This window comes from Sphaeramia orbicularis, chromosome 5 (genome assembly GCF_902148855.1).
Source record: "Sphaeramia orbicularis chromosome 5, fSphaOr1.1, whole genome shotgun sequence".
In the NCBI taxonomy this organism is placed as follows: Eukaryota; Metazoa; Chordata; class Actinopteri; order Kurtiformes; family Apogonidae; genus Sphaeramia; species Sphaeramia orbicularis.
In genome coordinates, this window is record NC_043961.1 from 28,450,212 (window position 1) to 28,477,473 (window position 27,262).

General features: G+C 35.4%; 1 protein-coding gene across 3 annotated transcripts in view; it reads left to right on the top strand.

Annotated features, from left to right (window-relative positions):
* slc4a8 (solute carrier family 4 member 8) overlaps positions 1-16,907 on the top strand; it is a 47,836-nt gene extending 30,929 nt beyond the window's left edge. The window contains exons 13-25 of one of the 3 annotated variants that reach the window (XM_030134626.1): positions 1,765-1,898; positions 2,695-2,940; positions 3,909-4,014; positions 4,331-4,492; positions 5,798-5,911; positions 5,993-6,154; positions 10,405-10,656; positions 10,785-10,853; positions 12,922-13,095; positions 13,187-13,318; positions 15,400-15,503; positions 15,745-15,850; positions 15,982-16,907. In XM_030134626.1, the coding sequence (XP_029990486.1) occupies positions 1,765-1,898; positions 2,695-2,940; positions 3,909-4,014; positions 4,331-4,492; positions 5,798-5,911; positions 5,993-6,154; positions 10,405-10,656; positions 10,785-10,853; positions 12,922-13,095; positions 13,187-13,318; positions 15,400-15,503; positions 15,745-15,850; positions 15,982-15,987 (1,767 nt within the window). In that variant the 3' untranslated portion in view covers positions 15,988-16,907. Of the gene's footprint in view, positions 1-1,764; positions 1,899-2,694; positions 2,941-3,908; positions 4,015-4,330; positions 4,493-5,797; positions 6,155-10,404; positions 10,657-10,784; positions 10,854-12,921; positions 13,096-13,186; positions 13,319-15,399; positions 15,504-15,744; positions 15,851-15,981 lie in introns of all 3 variants that reach the window. The other 2 variants (XM_030134625.1, XM_030134627.1) reach the window with 2 other exon arrangements.
* The last annotated feature ends 10,355 nt before the right edge of the window (positions 16,908-27,262 follow it).

Sequence of the window (27,262 nt, forward strand, 5' to 3'; positions counted from 1 at the left end):
CCAAAATGATTTTGACAACCTGGACTGTTCAGGTTAATTTTGGCACTTTCATCCTGCGGGCCAGAATGGAACCTTTGGAAGGCCAGATTTGGCCCCTGGGCCGTATGTTTGACACCTGTGATGTAGACTGTAATACAGATCCATTCACTATAGCTTTACACTTTGATGGTAATATAATATTTTCAGCATAAAAATGCATCCAGAAGGCATTTTGTATGAGAACACATGCACTGAAACAATTTCAGAACAAAATGTAATAATTGTCCACTGTGGACATTAGGAATCAGTGATTATATTCTGCTGATCGGGGCTGACAGCTGACAAATAGATTTACATCAGTACAACAAGACAAAAACCATAACTGCGTGTTTTTTTGTAGAAAGGTAAGTGATATCTCATAGGTAGACAGTTTTTCTGCCATCATCTGTCTTCTTCGATTCCAGGTGTAATATTTCAGCTTAATAAATGTTAGTAGCTACGGATACAGCTTTAAATAGAAGGCTTTGGACACCACCCTCTACTAGTTTGGAGTAATTCTTACAAACACTATTGGTTCAATGGAAATCTGAATATTAGTATTTATGTTAATTATTGCAGTTATAAGATAAGATATGCCATTATTAGTCCCACAAGGGTAAATTCCAGAATAATGATATAATAGTTATAACAGAATAACTACTAATGTATAAATAATGTTCACTGTTCAGTTCAGTTCAGCTCACATTTATTTACAAATCATTTAAAATACATATGCAACTTGTATTCATAATTTACAGCAAGATATGATTTTGTAAAAAGGGTAACCCCAGAAGCTATCCATAGCTTATAAACGGGGGCCCAGGACATTAAGCAAACAGTATAAGTGATTATGAAGACAAACCCAATTTCTACCTAAGCTAAAACCTAACCCTAGCTCTAAAACAACCAAAGGTAATTCCATAAATACAGACGGTATAGAATTTAGACAGTATCAACACATCTGCACATCAGGCACATCAGGCAAAAATGCAATGACACAGACTTAAATTAAACATATTTCAAAAGCAGATTTTGTTTTAATTGCTTTCTAAATATGGACAGGGATGCAGACTCTTTTATGCTGCTCTCAGTCTCATTCCAAGTCTGCAGACCTTTAACTGTCACACTAAGACTTGAGCATTTCAGTTTCCCTTTCTTTCCCTTTATGTGATGTTTTTCTCTCGTATCATGTGCGTGAGTAGGTAAATAAATTGGAACGAGATGACAGTCTGCCATTTAGTCTAAATATTACCTTATACATTACACAGGCATTGTGGAAAGTGTTGGACTCTGTGAGTTTCAGAAGTTTGTACCTATAGAAAAGAGGATCAGAAGGAGCATTTAACTTAGTCCTTGAGATTACTCCAATGACTTTCTTTTGTAAGATCTGTACTTTCTCAAGATAAGAAGGATATGTATTACACTCTATAACATTACAATAGTTCAAATGAGGCTCAAAAAGGGACCAATACAAGTAAAGAACTAGAAAAGCACTTGGAGAGCGCAGACCTCCATCAAGGCAGATCAGTGCTCCCCCAATCACTACCAAAATTTAATCATTTGTTCCTTGTGCCAGTATCAACATTTCCTGAAATTTTCATCCAAATCCATCCATAACTTTTTGAGTTATCTTGCACACGGACAGACAGACAAACCAACGCCGACAAAAACGTAACCTCCTTGGCGGAGGTAATAAGTTAAAATAAGTCAAGAATACTGTGACACTCTATTCATCATATTTCCTAGAGTGCCATCGAGTCCTTGCTTGGTGCATCGATGACTGGAGTGGCCTACTCTCTGTTTGCTGGTCAGCCTCTCACAATTCTGGGCAGTACAGGTCCTGTACTGGTTTTTGAGAAGATCCTCTTCAAGTTCTGCAAGTATGTTTAATCCCTGACTGTGTTATTATTCATTTCACCACCTCTGAGGTGTGTCTTTATCAGTGTTTCTCAAAAAGTGGGGCGGGCCCTGCCGGGGGGGGTGTGAAGGCTTCCCAGGGGGGGCATGGGATCATTCCTAGGTGTTTATTTTTTCTTCAGGTACGAACATGTAGCAGGTGGAACTAATGTTTTAGTATTGGAGCACCCTGGACTCATTTTAGGGACATACAACAAACAAATCTACTGCCATAGTGATCTGTCACTAGACTAGACAAAGAGTTTAGGTTTGGACAATGGACAAGGACTGGACTGGAAAAGAAAACTGTGCAATGTCTCTGCTTTTGCACAGTTTGTACAGTTTGCACTTTGATGTTCTCAGATGTGCAACATAAACGGGCTCATTGCAGCCAGTGATATTGTTAAAATGTTCATCTTTGTTACCAAAATGTGTTTGTTGTTCTAAAAAAAAGTACCTTACTGTCATAGTTGTAAGATAATTACACATTTCCTATTTTTATTTTGAAAAATAATGTCTCAGGGAGCAGTCTTGTTGAGTTCATTTGTATTGTTCAATCAAAAATCTACGTTATTTTTAATTTGCACAACAAATTATTCAAGGAAAAGCAAAAAGTATTGTTACGATATAGATGTTTCTTTCAATAAAAGTAATAATTGCACCACAGGTACAATGTTGTTGGGGTTGAGGGGGGCTTGGAGATTTTTCGTGCTCCAAAGGGGGACCCGACAGAAAAAGACTGAGAACCACTGGTATTTATTAACCTGCTTTGTCTTTCAGGGACTACGACCTGTCGTATCTGTCTTTGAGGACTTGTATTGGCCTGTGGACCGCTCTGCTGTGTCTGGTGTTGGTCGCTACAGATGCTAGTTCTCTGGTGTGCTACATCACACGGTTCACAGAGGAGGCCTTTGCCGCCCTCATCTGCCTCATTTTCATCTACGAGGCTTTGGAGAAGCTCTTCCACCTCGGAGAAATCTACCCCTTCAACACACACAGTGATCTGGACAAACTCACTCTGGCATAGTGAGTAACACAGTCACATGCACACTGATCCTCACTTTGGAAATGGAGTGGCTATTTTTGTGGCTTGTGTAGTATTTTTATTTCTGAATGCAGTTCCCTGTTTATTTGTAGTTATATTTATTGCTTTATTTGACAGGGAGGGTGCTCATTAATTCAGAGAAACACAAGAAACTGTAAATGAGGCAGATTTAACCAACAGAAACAAATTTCATCTTCACAGATTTCCAGATGTTTAAAGATGCTGTAACAAAAATGTAGAAAGGACAGAAAATATCACAAATAATCCAAAATGTTGCTGAAAAAGCAAAAAAAAATTGGGAATACAATATTTTTACCTCTTCTCATAAAATGATGACAGTATGATTTATTCTTGATCGATAAAGTGTAACTGGGACAAGTATGTAATAGTATGTAGTATGTAATATATGAACCTGGTCAAAGGTCATTACTGATGTGTATAAAAAGGAATAAAAAGAGGAATGTGTCTGAAAACAAAATTACTCCAACTTTATGGACAACAGTGCATTTTATGTCTTTGTTTTCTAGTGGCTGAGATAGGCTCCAGAATTTTCACAACCTTCTCGAATGAATATCAACTCAGTACTCCTTAGTCGACATCTATCTGACCTCTTGGATTTTCCAATAACAACACTAGGAACAGTTTCTCTTCATATATTAGTTTTCTACCTCATTAGAACCTTTAAAATCTCATCTCAACTTACATTTTTTCCCCTCATAGCTTTAACAGGTTGATCAGATCATTCTGTTTTTACTTTTTAAAGACTAATAATGTTTATCTTTTGTATCACGTAAGCCATGATGGTGTTGAACCTGTTTCATTTTTGTCTTTACTTTATTCTAAGTGTGTTTTGATTTTTGTTATATTATTATATGCTTAGCACTCTGGGCGAAGCTGTGCTATGTAAGTAACCTTGTCTGCGTCCTAATCTGCGTCTGTCTCTTTGCAGCTGTAGGTGTGCAGAGCCTGATAATCCCTCTAATAAAACCTTAGAGCTGTGGAGTGAGAGGAACATCACCGCGGCTGCTGTACCCTGGGCCAACCTTTCTGTCAAGGTAACACAACGATGTGGAAATGCACTCTCTCAAATGTCACTGTGGCTTTCACAGGATAGCACACGCTGCATCTGCTCCGGTGTGTTTACTTTTGTTAACATTTAACTGACCTGCTCACCTCCCCTTGAACAGTCATTCCTGAAGACCTCGGCAAACACTGACGAGGACATTAATCGATTAACTCTTCACTGTTGTGTTTAACCAGTCACACTAAACACCTGTCTCTGTTATGCTCTGTAGATTCCTCTGTAGAGTCAAACAATGCTGATGTAGTTTCATGTGTTTCATTTTGCTTTTCTGTGACCTCCATAAACAGGAGTGCATCAGTCTGCAGGGCCAGTTTGTGGGGACGGCCTGTGGCCACCACGGCCCCTACACCCCGGACGTTCTCTTCTGGTCGACCATCTTATTCTTCTCAACCTTCTTCTTGTCTTCATTCCTCAAACAATTCAAAACCAGCCGGTATTTCCCCACCAAGGTAATCCACCAAAAACACATTACTATGTACTTATTGTACTTGAGTTTTGGAACTGATACTAAGGAGTAAAACATTTCCAATTGTTGCGTGCCCTGATCCCATAAATGTAGTTATTAGAGCTGGAGAATATGGCCAAAAAATTAAATGGTGATTTTTTTTGTGTTATAAAATGTACAAATTTAATAGACTGAATTTCTAGCTGCATGAAATGAAGAAAAACTATGATTCAAAAATACACTATAAATCAGGGGAGTCAAGCATATGGGCCGTGGGCTAAAACCCGGATGGAGGAATTTGTGAAAACGTGTTTATATTGTACATGCTTTATAATGTTTTTGCTTATTTGATCATATTTTGTTATCTTTTTTGCTAATTTCTGTTCATTTTGTTAAATGTTTCCCAGTTTTTGTTGTGCAAGTTTTGCGCTTATTATTCTCGATTTTGTTTATATTTGTTGTTTTTTGTTCATTTTTTCTGTTAAGTTTGATCTTGTTTCTCAGATTTCTCAAGATTATTAAATGTTTTGTATATTTGTAGATCCACTGTGATCTGTAAGTTGTAATGTACATGTGTAAATGATAAACTGAGGCAGAATATTGTTAAAATTACGCTTATTTTTCTTCAGAAATTTCAGGTTGGTCATGTTATTCACATTTTTTAAAGGATTTTTTATAGATGTAAAAATTTTCATATTGTAATTTTACTTCTTTCACTCTAAAACATGAAGAAAAGTTGAAGAGTTGACATTATTTATTGGTTATTATTCTATTTTTACTCTATTTTATCGTACTGCTCTGGCCCACTTGAGCTGTATGTGGCCCCTGAACTAAAATGAGTTTGACATCCCTGCTGTACATGACATCTGACTGGAGAATTATTCACAATTAATATATTACAAGAAACAAAAATGGTTGCATTTTGAGTTTTTGTGGAGCAACAACAGTCTCCGGGGGTGTAATGTTAATTTTGTGATTTAGGTGTTTTTCACAGTTTTTAGAGAGCAAAACCTGAGTAAATCAAATTAATTCAGTATATTCCCCAGCCCTATGAGTTATCAAACACTTGTAGCAAATATACATAATAGAGATCATATATTTTACTTTTCAAAATAATCCAAAAGGACCCTGATATCAGTGCATTTTGCAGTAAAAATCACTTATAGGAGATACTGAGAACTCAAAATAAGCATCTTTTCTATCATCTTATGTTCAGTTATTACTGTAAAAACAAACCCTGTCGTCCTTTTCATCAACATATCAGTCCAACTGGACACAGTAGTATCCATTGATGTCTCCTTTTGTCCAGGTCCGGTCCATGATCAGTGACTTTGCAGTGTTTCTGACAATTGTCATCATGGTTCTCCTTGACTACGTTATTGGAGTGCCTTCGCAGAAGTTAAAGGTTCCCAGCAAATTCCAGGTACAGAAATACACCATTCATCACTCTCCACAAGGTCGCAGTCTGTTCACGCCCTCACTCTTCTTCTGTGTTTTCCTAAAGCCAACCAGAGATGACAGAGGCTGGCTAATCAATCCAATAGGACGTAACCCGTGGTGGACAGTCCTGGCAGCTTCTATTCCTGCTCTTCTCTGCACCATCCTCATCTTCATGGACCAACAGATCACTGCTGTCATTATAAACCGCAAAGAGCACAAACTACTGGTACGAGAAGTCGATTATTAAGATAATTCTGTGCATCAGTGTCTGTGCTTTGTTTTTGTCTGGCCCATACTGCTCCTCTATTATTACCTGTCTGCTTTACAATTATACAAAATATTTATCAGAATTTATCCAGTCTATTTTTCCTCTGAGAGTCTTGGTTTTGTCCCATTCTTTTACATCACAAAGAATTAAAAGGTTTTTCCTCTTTTCAGAAAAAAACACTCATGTGGGAATTAACTGAGAAATAGTATTTTCACTATCATCCTCTCATGAACAAATGCACAAAATGTTATCTGGAACACAATGAATAAGAAAACATGTCAAATCTAATTACATGCACCAACAGACCATTTCTTAGGGTGTTGCTTGAGTGACTCCTTAAAAAGTCTAAATGTCACAGAGAAATGACAGACAAACAACCTCATTATGTGGCTGGGACATGATGCAAAGTTACACAAAATTGTACAACTTTTTTTATTTCAAGAGATGTTTTAATTGAGTTTAACCCTTATACCCTCCTCAGAAAACATAACTCTGATCACCCTCATGGACAAAAATGTACACGCACATGAAAACTACTATAAAAGCATCATATGCCAACATTTTTTCTTGCTTTTTTATATATTTTTTAATAAATCTCTTAAACAACTTCCCCTCTGCTCAAAACTACCACACATTCAAATGTTTTCAGAATTTTAACCCTCTAAATGTCATTTTAATCATTTGAATTCTAAGTGATTTATTACAAAAAACACCAAAAAAATGTAGTGTTTTCCATAAAATAAATAGTAGGTGGATGAATCATTGGTGATTATTAGAAGATTGGATATGTCAAAGATTAGCAAGAAAATTGATTTGATTGCATTAGTATTTTTACTGTGGTGTCAGATATTCCCTGTGGTTTCCAGAGTTGGAAAAAGTACTGAAAATTGTAATTAAATAAAAGTATCTTTACTTTGCTTAAATTCTACTCAAGTAAAAGTAGAAGTACCCATCTAAAAATCTACTTGAGTAAAAGTAAAAAAAAGTACTTAATTTAAAATTTACTTTGAGTAAAAGTTACTTAGTTACTTTCAATTACTTGATGTTAAAATAGGACAAAATGCATCATGGGAAAATAAAACACATCTAAGAGTAAAAGACACTGGGTTTCAAAAATATAACTAAAAAGAAACATGTCTGCCAAATTTCATGCCAAAAGCTGCAACACAGCCAAAATGATCAACAATTAAAAAAAAATAAATAAGAAAAATGGACAAAAATGCTTGAGGGGGACGTAAGAGTTAAAAGAAACATCAAACTTTAATTTCTAATAGTTATAACATCTTATTTAATGTTTCCAGGATTTTAATGAAGGAGGCTATGGCCTGATGTTTGATAATCTTCTGTGTTCATACACACTATGACTGATACAAAACAAAAAATTCACAAGAGCAATTAATTGTCAAATGTTTCCTGAACCAAGAAGAAAAAAAAAACATGCCCAAAACAATCAAAACAATGACAGTTACCAAATTACAGTACTGTGGAAAAATCTTAGGCACCTTTAGCTCTGTTGTTTCTGCAGGGTTATAATGTGCGTGTGTCTATTTCTAACAATAAATATGCAAGAAATATGTGCACAGTATGTGAAAGGTATGACCACACCTATGCATTTGTCAGTGTCTAATAACACTCAATACTAGCACAACTGGAATATACAACAAATATATGCACAGTATTAAAAACAAAAATGCATTTCAGAAAAACATCTGAATATTGTAGAGGCTATATGGGATCATCTGAACAGAGAAAATGATAAAAAACCATGAAAGCCTCAGGGACATTCTGAAGGTGTGTAATATAACACAAGATTATTCAAGAAAACATCCAGACAGTCGACCCAAGAGAGTTGAAGATTTACTGAATCCAAATGGAGGTCACACTGAATACTGACTTCAGATACCTGCAGAAGCTGTTTAGTTCCAATTTTGTGTGTGTGATTCAATACTGTGAACATAATTCCTGTATATTTCATGTTAGAAATAAACACACAGCCATTACAACTCTATAAAAACTACAAACCTGAATACCACATCAGACTTATTCACAGTACTGTACACAGAGGGAAGAAAATACACAGTATATGATTATCAAGAAACAAGTAACAACTCATTCCCCTATAAAGAAATTAAACAGAAAATCAAACATGCAAATCATAAACCCATCCTCAAGTGTCAACATTTTCAACATACTATTGATAAACTGCAAATAATTCTTCAATTTAACAAATTAGGTTTTTAGCATGAAATCTTTTTTAACTTTACTAAATGTGAAATTATAATCTATTAAACTCATGTAGACTCCTACATTATTGTTTCACCAATTTAATTCAATGTGTAATTTGTTCATTTAACATGTTAGATATTATTTAATTTCTTGATACATTTTTTTCATTAAATCTGTCTGTTTGCAATGTTCCAAAAAACACAGAGACATAGGACCTGTACAGATTAGATGTATACTTCAGTATGTGTTTCAAATATTATCTTGAAATATTTGCAGAAAAAAAATTGTTTCAAAAGGTGTGGCTGCATCAGACAGACACAAACTTTTTTTTTTTTTTTTTTACCAACTAAATTAACCCATAAAGACCCAGTGCTACTTTTGTAGAAGTTCCCAAATGAATTTTTCTCTATTTCTACCTTTCTTAACTGATTTATCACCGTTTTTTAAAAAATTATATTATCCTCTGTATTTTGCGTTTTTTGTTGTAAATCATACAGCATATTTTCCTGGATTTAATTCACAGATCATATACTGTAGATATTCATGAAAACTCAGAGTAAATTCAAAGTTGATTATATCAAAACAAAAAAAAAAATTAAGAAAAAGTTACTTTTTCAGCAAAGATATTGCTAACTGATTGTAAAAACAAGTGTGTCCATCCACTGTCATTGATCCAACTCCATGGGGGTTACTGGTGAATCAGTGTTGTAGAAGATGAGGGCGAGTCCACGGTAACTACAGAGCCTGTGAACATCCAAATGGGTCATATCTGTTGACCATGAAAAGATGACAAACTGCGTTTTACGCCAATTATTTACATGTATTGATAAGATCAGTGGATCAACAGGTATTAACAGTTTATATCTGTTGATGGTTTGTGTCATGGGTGGCAGTTTGGGTCTTTGTGGGTTAACAACTAAATACCAACTAAAGTCTTGACAGTTTCAAAATGTCCTGCCTTGGATGTGTTTCTTTATTTTGCTGAAACATCCAGTTTTGGCCTTGACAGAACAGAGCATGTGCAGAAGCATGTGAGTTTGGAGAATGGAACAATACTCGGCAGAGTTCAATGACGTAAGAGTGATTCTTAAAGCAATATATCACAAATGCACGGGGTGTCCAAAAACATTTTTCCATGACTGTATAAAGAATATTTTCATACATTTCTTTATATTGTTGCCAATGGGAATAACTTTAAAGAGATCTCTGTGAAACCACAGCTATTATTCCAAAATCAGCTATGTTATCATATAATGTGCTTGATGACTTATAAATCTAATATAAACTAAAATAAATTTGTTATTTTCTTAGTCTCTCTTCATGTACTTTTCAGATCTGGGATTAGTCTAATACAGTGGTTCCCAACCTTTTTTGGCTCGTGACCCCATTTTAACATCACAAATTTCTGGCAACCCCAAACATTCAAAATGGAAACTTTTTTTTTGTGCTAAAATTAATTTGTTTTTGATCATGTAATACTTTGCTATACTATGTTGCAAATAAATGTTAATTTTAGATAACATTTAGTCTATATAATGTATATTATTATGGACGGAGGCAGAAAAGCCAGGTGTAGATTACTGCACAAAGTGAGAATTTTATTTACCTTGGTCAGGATATGTACAGTCAGTCCAGCTTGGATTTACAAGGCTGACAATTAATACTGAACAAACAAGAACTCAAATTATGAATTATGAAAGAGCTGCAGCATCTGAAACTGACCACAGTGAACATTTGAAAGACAAACAGTACCACAGTGCCTCAGTTTCAGCTTCAGAGTTTGTCATGTCTTTTATGGATTGGGATTGTCTCTCTCAACTCAACATATATTTTTTATAAGTATTTTTTTTTTATTCTTATCAATTACTAGAAATTTCAGGCGACCCCATTTGAACTCCAGGCGACCCCACATGGGGTCCCGACCCCAAGGTTGAAAAACACTGTTCTAATAGCTCCTGTCTGTTTTCTGTGCTGTTTTGCAGAAGGGCTGTGGGTATCACCTGGACCTGCTGATGGTGGGGGTGATGCTGGCCGTCTGCTCCATCATGGGCCTGCCCTGGTTCGTGGCGGCCACAGTCCTGTCCATCTCTCACGTGAACAGCCTGAAGCTGGAGTCTGAGAGCTCGGCCCCTGGAGAGCAGCCTCGCTTCCTGGGCATCAGAGAGCAGAGGCTCACTGGCCTGGTCATCTTCCTGCTCATGGGCTGCTCTGTGTTCATGACTGGAGCCCTGCAGGTTAGTCAGACAAGCTGTGCAATGCTGCCCTCCGCTGGCAAGGAAACATCTGTTTTTGTACATGAAATGAGAGCGTGAAATTGTAATCATGTTACTAAAGCTTAGTGACGTATGTTGTTTCCTCCTAGTTTATTCCTATGCCAGTGCTGTATGGTGTTTTCCTTTACATGGGAGTGTCTTCACTAAAAGGCATCCAGGTAAAGTACAATCTGACAAACACTACATGTTCATGTTCACATGACACAAGATCAGAATCTAATATTCAGCATGGAAAATATTATGATGCATACATTTCTTAGATATTTACCAAAAATTAGAGCAGAGAAATATGAGGCTGAAAGTCCATCCATGTATCCTACAAATCATCAAAATAATTGCTATGTATATTTATGTTTCTCTCTGTGTGGAACTACACAGCGTTTTAAACCCTTGTTGCCATGTCCCATACAGCGATTTACAAAAGTTTGGCCATCCCTTACCAACAAAAAAGCATATTTTAGAGTTTTTTAATTGAAAAGAGAGAAACACAGTCTCTGTAGGATATGATGTGTCCAGTTTATGAAATAAAACAAAACTATACATTAATGTTGCCATTTTCCATATCCAGAGTTTGCACCTTTTCAATAAAAAAAAAAACATTTGTGCACACAAATATATACTGAGAAAATGCTCTGTGTTTTAATTTTGAAGGAAGTACATGATAGTAGAGAGGTTTAAATGCAAATATATAGCAATTTCTACCTGAATTTTCAGGGAATCTACACAAGACAATATGAATTTTGTGCTCCTGTCCTTCAGTATTTCACTTATAATTTCCTTGATGTGATTTAAGATAAATTTATTGTGACATGAGGTAAGATTTAAGTAAATTTTCATGCTTTCCCAGTCCTGTGCTATTGGTTAAGGAAATGATATATAAAACAGGTAGTCTTTTTTTTTTTTTTTTGCTTCAGCCCTACCCTTCATATCAGTGTATTGGCAGACTAGATGGCAGCACACTTTACCACCTTAGACCAGTGGTTCTCAAACTTTTTACGATGGAGTACCCCCTGAAATATAGTTTTTCAGCCAAGTACCCCTAACTCTCACTTCAGCATTTTTGACTGAAAAAATTAAGCAAAATTTGTTCCTGTGTCAAACGTGTCTGTTTTTATTTTCAGAACTGCGTAAATAAACAGCATATTTTTAACTGTAATATATTAAGAATAACATGTTTTTATGAGTAAATTTTGTGTGCAAACATAAACTGAAAAGGGCCCTCTTTCATTGATAAGAAAAATAAATCAATTAACAAATTAACCTTTCATCAACAAAAAATAATCACTTAATTACTCAAACTTATTTTGATTAATATAAAATAGAAATATTCTTAAAATGTTACCAAAGCTTAAACAAGAAGATCAACAATAAAACTAGGAGTCAGTTTTATTATATGAATGTATTTATTGTGTTTTATGTTTCAGCATTAATTCTCATTTATTTTGTATTCAGTACATAATGACTTATTTAATGTATTTTTCCCAAAAAATTTCAACGCATACCTCCATTTGAGAAAGACTGCCATAGACGATAGAAACTGAACCTTTTGCATCCTTCACTGCTTATTGTCTTAGTGCTGGAGTTGGAAATGTTGCATTCCATTAAAATATAAGCTCATTTTTAAGCCCTGTACATGCTGAAGGCTTCAACTGTAACCCATGTAGACAATATATTTACTTAAAAGTTAGAAAGACTATCTCACATCTGTCAGTATCAAAAACACGTCCCACATCTTCCAAATGCAAACACAGTCTTTGGAATCTTGTTACTCTGGTCATTTTGTGTAGGTTTTTCAAAAATACTTGCACACAAGTAAAAAAAAAAAACCCTTATAATAGCGTCCTTTGTTTTATGCTATAATTGCAATGACCTTCACTATTATGACCATATTTGAAGTAATTATTTCACCCTGGAGTTTCTTCGATACACCGTGTCCTGCCAGTGTCTTGCCCTCTCCGTCCAAACTTCCTCTACATTTGGCTGTCCCCGTTAGGCTCAGTCTAATTAAATCGGTTGCAGTTCGATGAGGCCCAACAGTTAATTGCCAGACCTTTCTTACTAAATTTGTCATTCCTAATCATTTCCTTTCTCTTTGCCATATTCACCATCTGTTTTTCTGCACTGCCCTCATTAATCCGTTCTCTCCTTTGCCTCTCTGTCCTCTCGTCGTCTGTGCTATATTTCTAACATGCCTAACACCTGCTTGAAACCTCATACATGCCTCAGTTCTTTGACCGTCTGAAGCTGTTCGGCATGCCAGCCAAACATCAGCCAGACTTCATCTACCTGCGTCACGTCCCCTTGAGGAAAGTCCACCTGTTCACTGTGACTCAGCTCACCTGTCTGGTGCTACTGTGGGTCATTAAGACGTCACCTGCTGCAATTATTTTCCCCATGATGGTGAGTTAAAAACCAACAATATGTCAGTTCTTCTTCTGTGGTCTCTCCATGTCTTTGAATAACATATATTTTGTTTCTCCCCTTCCTGCAGGTGTTGGCTCTGGTTTTTGTGCGAAAACTGCTGGACTTGTGCTTTTCTAAGCGAGAGCTGAGTTACCTCGATGATTTAATGCCTGAGTGGAAGAAAAAGAATCTTGATGATGCCTCTAAAAAGATAGAAGAGGTAATTCAAAGTTAAACTTTAAATAAAGATTTGAAAATGTGAAAGTCCCGAACTCTAGAATTACTTTACACTGAACAGACAAAGTATTGGGACAGACTGAATTCAGGTTTTTCATTGCTTACAGGGGTTGGGCTACAAAATGGTAATAGCAAATGGCATAATATGATTTTATGTTGGATTAAATATCATTGCATTAAGATTAATTTCATTTACATTGTCAGCTAAGTGTAAAAAATGCCTCAGAGTTTGTATTTACTTTTAAAATGTTGTATTCTTAACACTGACTTTTTTCTACATCATTATTATAATTGCTTTAATGTTCTACCTCTAGATTCCTGAATATTTGTCACATTCTGATCATGAATAATAAGTATGACAAGTATCCTTCACCACTTTTCAGGAGGAAAATCAGTCTTTATACTTGGAAGTAAAATAAATATTGATTTGCCATTTATTGTGGTAATTACTGACAACAACTGACACATAATAATATTGCAAATGTATAGGAATGAGAAGCATTAACCTACGTATCCCAATATTTTTGTCCACAGAATATAACTTTTACACTGTGAATACTTTTCATTTTATGCAGTCTTTCACTTTGGTTTTATTTTAGTTTTCATTTATCTTCATTATTAGTTTTTTAGGTATTATAATAAAAGCTGTGGTTCATCAAAAGCCGAAAACATGTAAAACATTAAAGGTTCCATATTATGCAAAGTTATTTTATTCTCATAAAATGTGAACAATTTCAATGGTTACAAAAAGTCAAACGTGTATATGATGGAGTACTTAACAGCCCAGTTACAACTAAAACTTCTTACCTCTGAAAAGAGATGGGCTTCAGTTGTTGATTATCTCAGGTTTCTCTCTCTCTCTCTCTCTCTCTCTCTCTCTCTCTCTCTCTCTCTCTCTCTCTTTCTCTTCCCATTGACGTAATCCAAGGAGGATATATATATATATATATATGATGTTATATGTTCACAAAGGTTTCATCATAACTGTAATAGGTTTTTCTAAATGTGGACAAGGTAGGAGTATGTATGACAGGAAGGTACATTTAAACATTTATCTTTACACTGTAATCCGGAGGAATGTACATTTATATGAATGGAAGAGGTATACATGAAAGGCTGCATTTTTTCCCTCTTATTATATGATGAAATCTCATATATACATTTATGTAAGGCAGAGGTGTCAAACACATTTTCGTTCAGGGGCCACATTCAGCTAAATTTGATCTGAAATGGGTCGCACCAGTAAAATAATAACATAATGATATATAAATAATGCAACTCCAAAATTTTCTCTATGTTTTATTGTGAAAAAAGTAAAATTAAACTATGAAAATGTTTGCATGTACAAACTATCCTTTCAAACAATGTGAATAACATGAACAAACTGAAAAAATAAGTGTAATTTTAACCATATTATGCTTCAGTTTATAATTTCCACATGTTCATTATAACTTACAGATCACAGCAGGTCTACAAATACTCAAAACATTTAATAACAGACAGAATATTGTTAAAATTGTACTTACTTCTCTTAAAACATTTCAGGTTATTCACATTTTTTGTAAAATTATACTGTGTTTTAGTGTAAATACATGAAAATATTTACATTTACAAAGAGAGAAATTGGGAATTGTGAATATTTATAGATTATTATGATAGTATTTTACTGGTTCTGACCCACGTGAGATTGAATTAGTCTGAATGTGGAACCTGAACTAAAAGGATTGTTAATATCTTAGTGTTATTTTTGCATTTCACAACTTCATCCCAAGGGCCAGACTGGACCCTTTAGCGGGCCAGATTTGGCCCCCGAGCCACATGTTTGACACCTGTGATGTAAGGTGAAAGCTACTCTCAAGGCAATCTTGTTATGTACTGTTAATTACCTGTCATTTGTTGATGATGGCAATAAAGTAAAAAAAAAAAAAAAAAAAAGTGAACAATTAACACTGCTCAACCAAGAGATTTCTGTTTCAAACTTTAATTTGTTTATTTCAGTGAACAAGTTAAGTTTTTCACAACTAGTTTTCGTTTTAATCTTCTGTCTGAATGTGTGTCCAACAGGAATCACAGGTGATGCTCACATCAAAGATGGAAGATACGACCTCTGTTCAGATTCCCATGGAGCCCACCAAGCCTGTCCAGACCCCAAAATCACATGACCCCAGGTGACACTCTTTGCCCAGAGTATTAAAAACACGTCACATTTCTGTCTATCTACTGTAAATGCATGCGTGTCTTTTGTTGTGGTGTGTGGTGGTCTGTTTTCACGTGTACCCTGTGGATATTAACACACTGACACTACTAAGACCTCCCCTTTTGTTCTGACTCACCTTCAACTCAGCTCTCCCTGTGTGTTTTTTGCTCTTACCTTCCCCCTTTTATCCTCTTCCTCTCCCTGCTCCTCAGGTGTGACCCCTCTGATATTAATATTTCTGATGAAATGTCTAAAACAACTGTGTGGAAATCCCTCAACTCCAATCAAAAGGATACTCACACTGTGGCCGCTAAAAAGGCAAGGCCGTACCCTCTTTACCGCCACCCTGCCGTGTTGACATAATCCTGCTGTTCACCTCCAGTCACTTGCTTTTTGAATGTTGATTCTCTAATATCTCATCTCTGACTGTCCTCTGTTTTATTCTGCAGGATTGAAGGGATTGCATTCATTGATGAGTAAGAGTTATCCTCAGTCCGGGCAGATTTCGACTGTGCTTCTGGACCACAGAACGCTGACTTTTGGCTGCTACAGTATCAGCCTCTTCAGTGTGTAGAGAGCCGGGTTTCGACAGTTTCTACCAGCGTCCCGTCACACATTTATTAAAACACACAGAGAATGGTGCAGAGAACAGACATGCAGATACGCTTCTATCTTTGTGAGGACTGTAAAAACTCTAACCCTTTTAAACCATTGTTATCCAGGCTTTGGGCTTCATTCAGATTTTAATCTTTCCACCCCCTTTTCTGCGTCTTCTCTGACCAGCGGACGAACCCAAACTTAATCATGATCATCTTAATCCATGTCACAGTGTTATCCACTAAATCAGCCCTCTAGTAACACATGCTGACCAGTACTCTCTACAGGTCAGTAATACTTCTATCAACCAGACCAGGGATAATTAACATGGAAAGAACTGAGAAAATGCAATGTAGAGAAAACCCTTAAGCTGCAGCAAATCACACTGGCAGTAAATACTGAAACAGCAGGAAGGACACTGTGACACTGCTGGCAGCCACGGCAGTTTCATATTTAAAGCTGGAAGCCCTTAATTCATCTAAAATAAAACTCATTTGCCTGTAATAATTGAGACCAACATAATCTATTGAAATCTAAAAATGACACCTTAAACAAATGTCTTAGTATTTTTTCCCCCAAAATGGCAACAGCTGTTTGTTTTAACAGCTTTAAAACCCAACATTAACAAAGCAGATCACTGTAAATTCTCATGAAGGGTGTATTTTAACCTGTACAGACCCAGAACTATTTTTTTTTGGTGATATTTAACCATTACCAAGTGATTTATCACCATTTATTAGAATATTATCCTTTCCATTTTTTCACTGAAAACCACATTTTGTCCTATATTTAATTTACTAACCATATAGGTCACAGATGTCAAACAAGCGGCCCGGGGGCCAAAACCAGCCCGCCAAAGGTTCCAATCTGGCCCGCGGGATGAATTTGCAAGGTGCAAGTTAAGGCATCAAACTCAAAAATAATATCATAATAACCTATAAATAATGACAACACCAATTTTTTCTTTTTGATTTAGTGCAAAAAACATTAAATTATGAAAATGTATACCTTAACAAACTATCCTTTAACAATAAAATGTGAATTAGCTAAAATGTCTGAAGTAAATTAAGTGCAATTTTAACAATATTCTGCCTGTTACTGAATGTTTTGTGCCTTTGTAAAATCTGATCTGTAATGCATATGTAGAAATGATGAGTCGAGGCAGAATATTGATAAAACTGTAATCACATTTCTTAACAAATTTCATTTTTTTCAGGTTATTCACACCTTTTTTGTTTGGATAGTTTGTAAATGTATATATTGGCATAATTGAATGTTAGTTTTTGCGCTAAAATAATTTGGAGTTGTCATTATTTATTGGCTATCATGCTATTATTGTACTGGTACGGCCCACTTCAGATTAAATTGGGCTGAATGTGGCCCCCAGAAGAAAATGAGTTTGATACCCCTGATGTAGGTGTTAATAAAAGCTCGGAGTAAATTGAAAGATTATTATATCAAAACAGAAATTGAAAGAAGCATTACTTTTTCAGCAAAATATGTCATTAATTCTACATAAAAACGAGTGTCTACAACCACTGTCATTTGTCAGGCCACATGGGTTTTATTGGTGAATCGATACTGCAGAAGATGATGATGTTTCCATGTTCAATATAGAGTCTATGGATGCAAAAAGATATCTGACACTGCTGGAAAGCTGACAAACTGCATTTTACCTGAATTATTTCACTGTATTAACAGGATTAGTGGGTAAAAAGTTATTAAACATTGTCATGACTAGTCTGGTCAAAGCTATAACAGTATACAGGTTAAACTAAGAACATGTGCTGGTTTATTAGGTTTATTTAGTGAAATATGCAATGAAGTGTGCATTCAAAAAGACTATAAAGCTCCATTTTTGCTGAAATTGGTGCAAAATGTGGATTTAACAGTATTGTTTCATACTGAGAGGTGTGTTCATACAAGTGAGAGCAGATTAAAAACTGCATTAACCTCAGAGTGTAAAATAGTTATTAATATAAGATGTTGTCCTCACAAAGATAGAAAAGCAACACACACACACAGCTGCAACAACATCCTGCAGTTTTTACCCACACACAAGAAACAATTCCTAACTTTTACTCCTTCGCTTCACATCTAGCCGGACCATGAAAACAGACCAGGTTCTTTCTATTATTAGTGTAATTAGGTTTGTCAGTCATTTAAATCTACTAGAGTCCAGTTTATTTAACGTGCCATGAGTGTGTTCTTATTAGTGATGATATGGTCGCTCTATTTGGTAGTAATACATAGACAAATCCTCTTTGGGGTATAAAGCTTTGTGTCAGTTTTGTGAGATGATGTGATCTGAAAGTAAAATGAAAACTGTAAATGTGAAGACCCACTTAAGTGGCTTCGATAATATGTTTTTAAAGTATAACATTTTCCCTTTATGGATGTGTCTTTTAACTACTGATTGTGTAGGATTTGAGCCAAAATAATTGTTTGTCATGTGTTCGTTCAGTGTCTTATTTCTTTACCTCAGACGAGTTTGTGAATGCTCCTGCGAGGCACTTTGAATGACGACGACGGGTCAGATATATATGTGAGAAACATAGATAGAAAGTATAACCCTTTGACTATCAGGACAGTAATAACTATTTACTTAATCTGGGGGGTAGGATTTACATTTGAGCAATAATTTCCCCCCATATCATCCAAATAATTTTAAAGGCTCTGGCGTGACTTTTCACTTCTTTAGTGCCACTCAACATTGTTCATTTACATCAATCTACAGCGTGGGTTGTTTATGAGAATGTAATTGTTTGAAAGCTAAAGATGTTTTCATTTTGTGTGCCAAAAAGAAATTCTAAACAACTATACACAATGTAAAGATTTTTATTCACTGACTATACAAGGTTTCAATAGTCACATTTTCTTTTAAGAGTCACATCCTGCCGGTGTCCTTAACTCATTTTGGGTATGACTCTTTTTTTTTTTTTTTTTTTTTTTTATTATTATTCTATATACATTAGATCAGGGAGCTAAAGGGAATAGAGAGATTATGGCTTGAAAGAATGTTCTTCAATAATACTTCATTTGTAGTTGCACTTTCTGTAGATAAAATATGTGATATATTTTATTTTAAAAAGATCTATTAGCTGAAACTTATTTTACAATAATTTATTACAATAATTTATTTTCAGATATAATATCCTATGCTCTCTTTACTTTCTGTACTGTATATAATGTAATAAGAAAGATGAGCTAAAAGAAAGGCTGAAGAACACAGCACAATAATCACACTGTTACACCAGAGATTTGTCCAAAAAGCCACTATTGTTTCATTATTTTGTCACCGATGGAGGATCTGGTAGCCTTGAATCTGATCATAAAACTATTGCTGTATTAGTATGTAAACAGCAAACAGCATCTTTACCATCCAGATGCTTCCACCTATTACACCTGACCTGTCAGGTGATGGATTGTTTCATTTATTCATTTATTAACAGTTGCAGAGTAATTTATAAGGCTCTTTCCCAAAACAGTCCCCATCTTTTCTATTCAAGTGACTTTAAAACAAAGTGCACAAATACAGTAATATAAATAATAATCGTACCACCACATATTATACCTCCACAAAGACACGTCTGAAGGTTTTGTACAGTGTGTCGGCTGTCATGTACTTCTGCTTTGACTGTCAGACTTCTGAATGTGAATATTCTATGTGTGTCTGAGGACTCATAACTAAACTAATGAATGGCATGATTAAATATTATTCACTATGTAAATATATAATCAAAATCATGACCAGTACAAATAGAGAATAATACTCTAAGATCATTAAAAAAAAGCTTCCATATAATGGACTAAACCAAATTGTGAAAACACTGTTTAATTTCCAGGGTTGTAGGATTGTAATTATTTAGTAAAGCAATTATTAAAGTCATTTCAATGAGCATCTTAGTATCATGTGTCTTAAACCTGATTTCCATCTCATTATGTGTATGTGAATGTATGGTACATATACAGTAAAAGACCTACAGTGTACCACAGGTTGGATGGAGCGGTCATACATTTCAATGGATCATGTGAGAATATATATTTGTGCTGTATATGTCTGCTTGTCATAGAATACATTGTCATTGTGCTGTCATTTTGACCTTTGACCTTTCTTCCTAAAATCAGACCTGTTAACGTTACAAGGCTCAGGCTGTAAAAAAAAAATAATAATAATAATAATAAGATCTCTACTGTGTCCTCTTCTGGACACGTGTATAATTTCTCTACTTCTATAAAAATACAGCAAAAGAGCCATGTTTCTTGTTTCCTCACCTCATTTGTACGTGTACATACAAGTGAAAACTGTGCACTGTGTGAGGCTGTGTCCTTCTAATGAATATAGGACAATACTTGTGTCTGTTTCAAGGACAAGGTCAGAGTGACAGAGGAGGAAAATGATGCGAGAGGATGTTAAACAATGGAGGGAGGTTTTCAGGGAGATGTGCATCTGTACTGCAGTAACCTTAATCCTTAAAGTTCTTGGAGCCATAGTAAGAGTGCTGCCTTGTCTCTTCAACCACTGAATGATTAGTCTTGAGGAAAATAATTCTACATGTTTTATATGTAAATGTAATGTAATTTTTGATTATGAAAAATGGAAAATAAACAATTACAGTAACAATTAAAAACCAGCTGTTTGAGTTATTGCATCCTGACTTTTTTCTTAATAATTATCAGCTAATAAAAATAGTTCTTCTCCACTCCAAGGTACAGTACATGTTTGTGTAGTGATTGTTTTGTCCCACTAGGAGGCAGCACAGTTAAAAATTCTAACTGCAGATTCTGCTTCAAGGACTGTGACCTCTTGATATTTATTTACATTCAATACTGTTACATAATTGTAATGATCCTGGGAAATATCCATTTCTTTCTTTCTTTCTTTTTTTTTTTTTTTGTCTTCCAAGTTGCTTTGACCTGTTTCCCTTTACTTGGAGCTGCCCACCCCCTCTCTGTCCTACACCCCTCCCCCAGGTTTTTATCCTGAGGTAAGAACACAGTGTGCACATCTGGAGATGATCTTGACTGCAGAGGAGTAACCTGTGGGAGGGGCTACGAGGTTAAAGATGCACCACACTTTATCAATATCTCTATCTGTAACAATTTGCATGTGTTTTAACCCTCAAAGACCTAAGTAACCACTGGTGACCAAAACAATCTATACTGGTCTGATATGTTTAATTACTTTTAAACTACTGATCCTATCAGTACATTGATGTAATTCTGTTTATGAGTTTTTCAGTGAATGTGGAAACACTGTCATCTTCTGCAACTTTGATTCACCAACAAAATCCATATAGTTTGACAAAAGACAGTTTTAGATGCATGTTTTGAGTGCAGTTACTGCTATATTTTTGCTAAATAGATCACTTTTTCTTCAGTTTTGTTCTGTTTTGATATAATAACCTTCAAATTTAAAGCCATGATTTTTACTGAAAAATGCAAAATATAATGAACAGTGATGAGTCACTTATAATCCATAAAGACCCAGTGCTACTTTTGTGTCAGTTCCCAAGTAAAATTTTATCTATATCTAACCTTTCTTAAGAGATTTGTCTCCATTTGATATATGTTATCCTCTGTGTTTTGCATTTTATCAATATAAATCAGGTACTATCCTGTATATAATTTACTGATCATGAAGATGTTCATAAAAGCTCAGAGGGTTGAGGGTTATTATGTAAAAAAAAAAAAAAAAAAAAAAAAAAAAACTGAGAAAACTGAAGAAAAAGTGACTTTTTCAGTAAAATATATCATTAATTGAACATAAACCAGGCATTTCCATTCACTGTCACTGATCCAATTTCATGGATTTCACCGGTGAATCAATGTTGTAGAAGATGACAGTGTTTCCACATTCACTGTGGAGCCCCTGAACATCCAAATGGATCATATCTGATGACCATGAAAAGATGACAAACTATATTTACAGCAAATTATTTACATGTATTGATAGGATTAGTCGATCAAGAGGTATTTAACCGTTTAAGTCAGTTGATGCTTTTGGTCGGTGATGGATGTTTGGGTCTTAATGGTTTACAAAAGGAAAATGCAGTTTCTCAGCTTTTCAGTTGCTTCAGATGTGTCTTGTCTAGATGTTCAGAGGTTCTGCAGTCTGTGGGGAAACACTGTCACCTTCTGCAACATTGATTCACCAATAAACCCCATGTGGCATGATAAATGACAGTGGTTGCAGATGTAGGTTTCTATGTTCAATTAATGATACATTTTGTTACATTAGTCACTTTTGCTTCACTTTTTCTTTGTTTTGATTTAGCCTTTGAAATTAAATTGGATTTACGGATATTTTGTGAACATCTAAAAACATCAAATATCTAAAAATTATGGGAAAAATAACCAGTTTTCACTGAAAAATGCAAACTGCAGGGGATAATATTTTAATAAATGGCTGATAAATTAGTTAAGAATTGTTAAATATTAAATATATATATATATTAGTTAGTAGTTATAATTATTAGTTATTTAGAATATGACACAAAAGTATTCTACTTTTTTAAATGTTAATCCACCATTATGACAATATTTTGACATGGTGAGGATATTATAGACATTCCTCACAGCTTGAAATTAAGCTTTGTGAGAGTTAAGACTTATTTTTAGGATTTAGCTCATAATTGGAGCTATGATTAGTTATTTAATTATGATGGGTAAAATTCCTTTTCCTCATGTTTGCCAAATCTGCAAAATGTAAATTGAGCAATTTGAGGGTTACGAGTTCTGCTCCTGTTTGGGGGAGGTTAAGGTTAGGGTGAAGGTTGGGTTAAGATATGTTAGGTAAGGAAACGTCACCAATGGAACAACACATGGAAACACAACATTCTATTTCACTGAAGGTCCAATATTTTCATTAAAAAATACCAAGTGTCTCCAAGAAATAATATCAAAGTGCACAGTGGCAGTACTAATGGATTTAGGGACTAAAATGGTTACTTATAATGGTACTTTCTGGATTGTGTGGGCATCACCTTGAGGGCATCATGTGATCCTGACTCCCAAAAATGCTCGTAATTACAAACAGCTGGCACACTGCTGCTTCAACCAATCAGACAAGCTATCTGCTGTGACATTAGATATAATGAAGCTACTGAATTCAGACATTTAGGATGACTTTTACACATATAGCATCAAGATTAAGCAACATTAAACTCATTTAAACTTTGTTGGATCTCTGACAGAGCCAGGCGGTCTAGAATAAACATGTTTTACCACTTTGTATATTATTAATTTTATCTCACAGGTCCAGCATCATTCGAAGTCATGGTCAGTGAAGGACCATCAGCTGAGCACAAACCCTGGTCCTTATGTCTCAGCTCCAAGACTTTAGCAGTCAAAGAAATCCTTTGTGCTCATATGAATGTCTTGTGGTTTTTATGAAGCAAGTCTGAACTAAATCTGATTTGACTGCTAGAATTCATGTTTTGTTTTGTTTTTTTTTTTGCTAAAACAGTCAGCGTACTTATTATATTTGTTATAAGTGTTGTTGTTGAGTGTTTAAAAGTAGAGGTGTAGCTCATACCACTCATGATATATATTTCTATTTAAGCCCAGAAAACAAATTAACCTTAAAGGACCTAGAACTATGAAATGTTTCACTACATTGAACATTTCTTAAATGATTTATCACTATTTAATCTAATATTATCCTCTGCATTTTGCATTTTTGTGTAAAAATCAGGCATTTTTAGATATTTAATTTACTGATCATGAACTTCATAAAAGCTCACAGTAAATGTGAAAGATATTATATTAAAATAAAGAAAACTGAAGGAAAAGTTACTTTTACAGCAAAATATATCAACAACTGAATATAAAGACATGCATCCAAACCACTGGTGAATCAATGTTACAGAAGATAACGGTCTTCCCACATTCACTACAGAGCACATCCAAATGGATTGTATCTGATGCATCTGAAAAGCTGAGAAACTGTATTTTACCAAAATTTTATAAATGTTTTGACAGGATTAGTGGTTCAAAAGTTATTCAACATTTTAGATCAGTAGATAATTTCAGTCTATGAGGGTTATAATCGATAAAATCTGCTTTACATACAAGATCAAGTTATGGTATTTATCACAAAAAATATTTGATTTTGTTTCAACTGTGTTTTCTTTTTTTGCAACATTAACTTTTTTATTTTTTAACAAATACTTAAATTATAATTTCAAATGGATTATGACAAATATTTTTAGACATCACAGTTAGTGAGAATTGTACAATCACTTCATGCTGAATTTAGATGCTTTATTTTCATTGTGGTGTGAATGTATTCACAGAGTCACAATAATGGGACACTTGAACAGAGCTGTCATCAATGTTATTAGTAGCAAATCTATCCATATTTTTTAGCCATTTTATTAGAATATTTATATGAAAGCATGTATGACATGTATTTGTACACAATATTCTTTCTATAACCATCACAATATTTGGTTTTAGAAGAGCATAAAATAGAGTTTATGAGCTCCAGGATGTAAAATCTGACCAAAATAATCCTGTTCTCCTTTTTTTCCCCCTTTCTCTCGCTCTTTCAGTCGCTGCACTGTTGTCCTCTTTTATCACTGAACAGAGGCGGCCCTCGGCTCGTCCCTCCCCTCCATCAATCTCTGTCATAAATCTGTCAAGCAGAGAGAAAGGGAACTGCTGAATACAGATTTGTCAGCAATTAATCTAACCTCTATTACCAAACTTGGATATTGTCCTCTATAACCAAGAACAATAAGCCACTCTAACATGGAGCACTAGGCTGCATGTGTGTGGTGTGCATTCATGTGTGTGTGTGTGTGTGTGTGTGTGTGTGTGTGAGAGCGCATATGTATGTGTGTTTGTAGAGGCCATGCAATGAGCTTCAGTGGCTGGTGTTCATAAAGACTCGCCAACTGTTTGGGAGATTATATACGTATATATATATATATATATATATATATATATATATATATATATATATATATATATATATATATATATATATATATATATATATATATATATATATATATATATATAAAACAGCGCTCCTCAGCTTTCCTGCTCCTGCTTCATCCATTATGGTTTTATTTTTCTTCCATGTCTTTCAGGCTGAGTGAGGACATTTCTGTCTCTGGTGTCGCGCTGTAATTGGAAATCATTTGAACAGCAGTGCCATTTAACCTTGAGGAGACATAAGTATTGTTAATGCGAGACTTGCTAATTAACATTCTGCACTTGAAGTGAAGAAAGGACACACACAGAGGTAGAATGTGCATACACACAGGTGGTGCTTCGTGTGCTTTTCTACAGCTTTTAATTGATTGTCTTATGGAAGCAGATAAAAGTCAATATCATGCTTCCCAGACAAGATAACCATGAGGGGAAAAAGATCAGCATTACAGAGCATTACTGCATATAATGTTAAACATGAATGCTCAGATTTCTATGTGTGTTAAAGTGCACACTTATACATGTGCAAGCACAGTTGTGTGCTGAGTGATGTTGCCTGTGGGAAACAACACGGACATTTCCTGTTGTTTTTTCAATGATTTCTTGTTCCTGTTTTTCCTGGTTTTCACCACTCACATCCACATATGCTCAATGTTCGGTGCAATTATTACATTTTTTCCAGGTATTGAATGCTGCAGCTATTTTTTAAAGGTTTGGCTATATTTCTTGTGTCATTAACCCTATTGCCACTTCCCACACACACAAAAACACGTGCGCTATTATCATTTCTGGGACAGTTCACTGGAGCAGTGGGCCAGTGCTCAGCTGCTTGAGACAGAATTAGAGTGGCAAACAGCTGAGCTTCTCTAGGGTGCTATCATGTGACCTATCCCACCCACAGGGCCAAAGGGACCCGGGGTTAGAGTTACCATGTCCAATTTCCAGCATGGCTGTAATGTGTGTGTGGATATCCGCCTCCACTTGCTGTATTTATTTCACTAGCAGAGCTGTAAGTGGAATTTCTCCCCTTGATCTGTGCCTGTAAATTTGTTCTCCAACCTGCAAATGGCCGCACCTTTCTGTTTCAACTGTCATTAAAACACACGCTGGCCTTTGTCCTGCTGCTTGTCCTGGTGACCTGTTTAGAGCCGCATGGTAACATGCGAAGGTGTCCCTGACGTAACAAGAGACCACAGCTGGGGGCTTCCACTCAACAGTGAGCATGTATCAAACAGCCTACCTTATCTATGATGAAAAGAACAGCCCTCACAGCACATTTGGGATTGTTTGGATGTATTGTTTCCTCGCCACAAAATAACAGCATGGCTGTTTTTTTCAGTGTCTGTCAGCAAAGCAGGTAAGGACGAAAAAGCTGAGCGGTGCACTAGCCATTACTCCTCTGAATCACCTGATGAAAGGTCTTATAAAAAGCCTTCACCTCAGCCACTATTATTGGAAACGATTTATCCCATAGTACTTTGAGGTAATAGTATGCTGCTGGCTCTTAAGAGCTCCATGTCCATATGACTCTGACTACATCTAAATTGGCCACTTATGTCACAGTGTCTAAGCATAAAGTTGACACATGCTTCAATAAAGACTTGTTTTAGTTTCCACCATTCACTGAGTGTTCCTTTGTTAGAGATACAAGGTAAATAAAAATAACTGAAACACTGTCATGGTAATAGCGCAGTCAAAAACTAGTGTGCTCTGTAGCCTCTGCACCTACAGAGGACACTATATTTACAGGCAGCTTGTTAAACATCTCAACCAATCAGATTGTTGCTGCAGTCATATTAAGCTCAGATTATGTCCAATAAAATGAAACTAGAATGCTCATTACCCCAAGACATTATTACAATAAAAGCATAATATGCATATATACATGCTCACATTAATCACAAAATCTACTCATACCAGTCTGGCAGATAAGATGGAATTCCACAGGCTGAAAATTTACCACTTTCTAAAACAAAATGCACACATGTCAAACATGTGCCTGTATGTGTGTGTGTGTGTGTGTGTGTGTGTGTGTGTGTGTGTGTGTGTGTGTGTGTGTGTGTGTGCATGTTATGGGCAACCAAAGCAGAAGCAATGTGTCCAGCGAGGCCTTGAGTGTTTACAGCAGAGTAACATGAGGAGTGGACCAGTTTGTCCCGCCTACACCATAACTCTAAATGCAGAACCACAGCT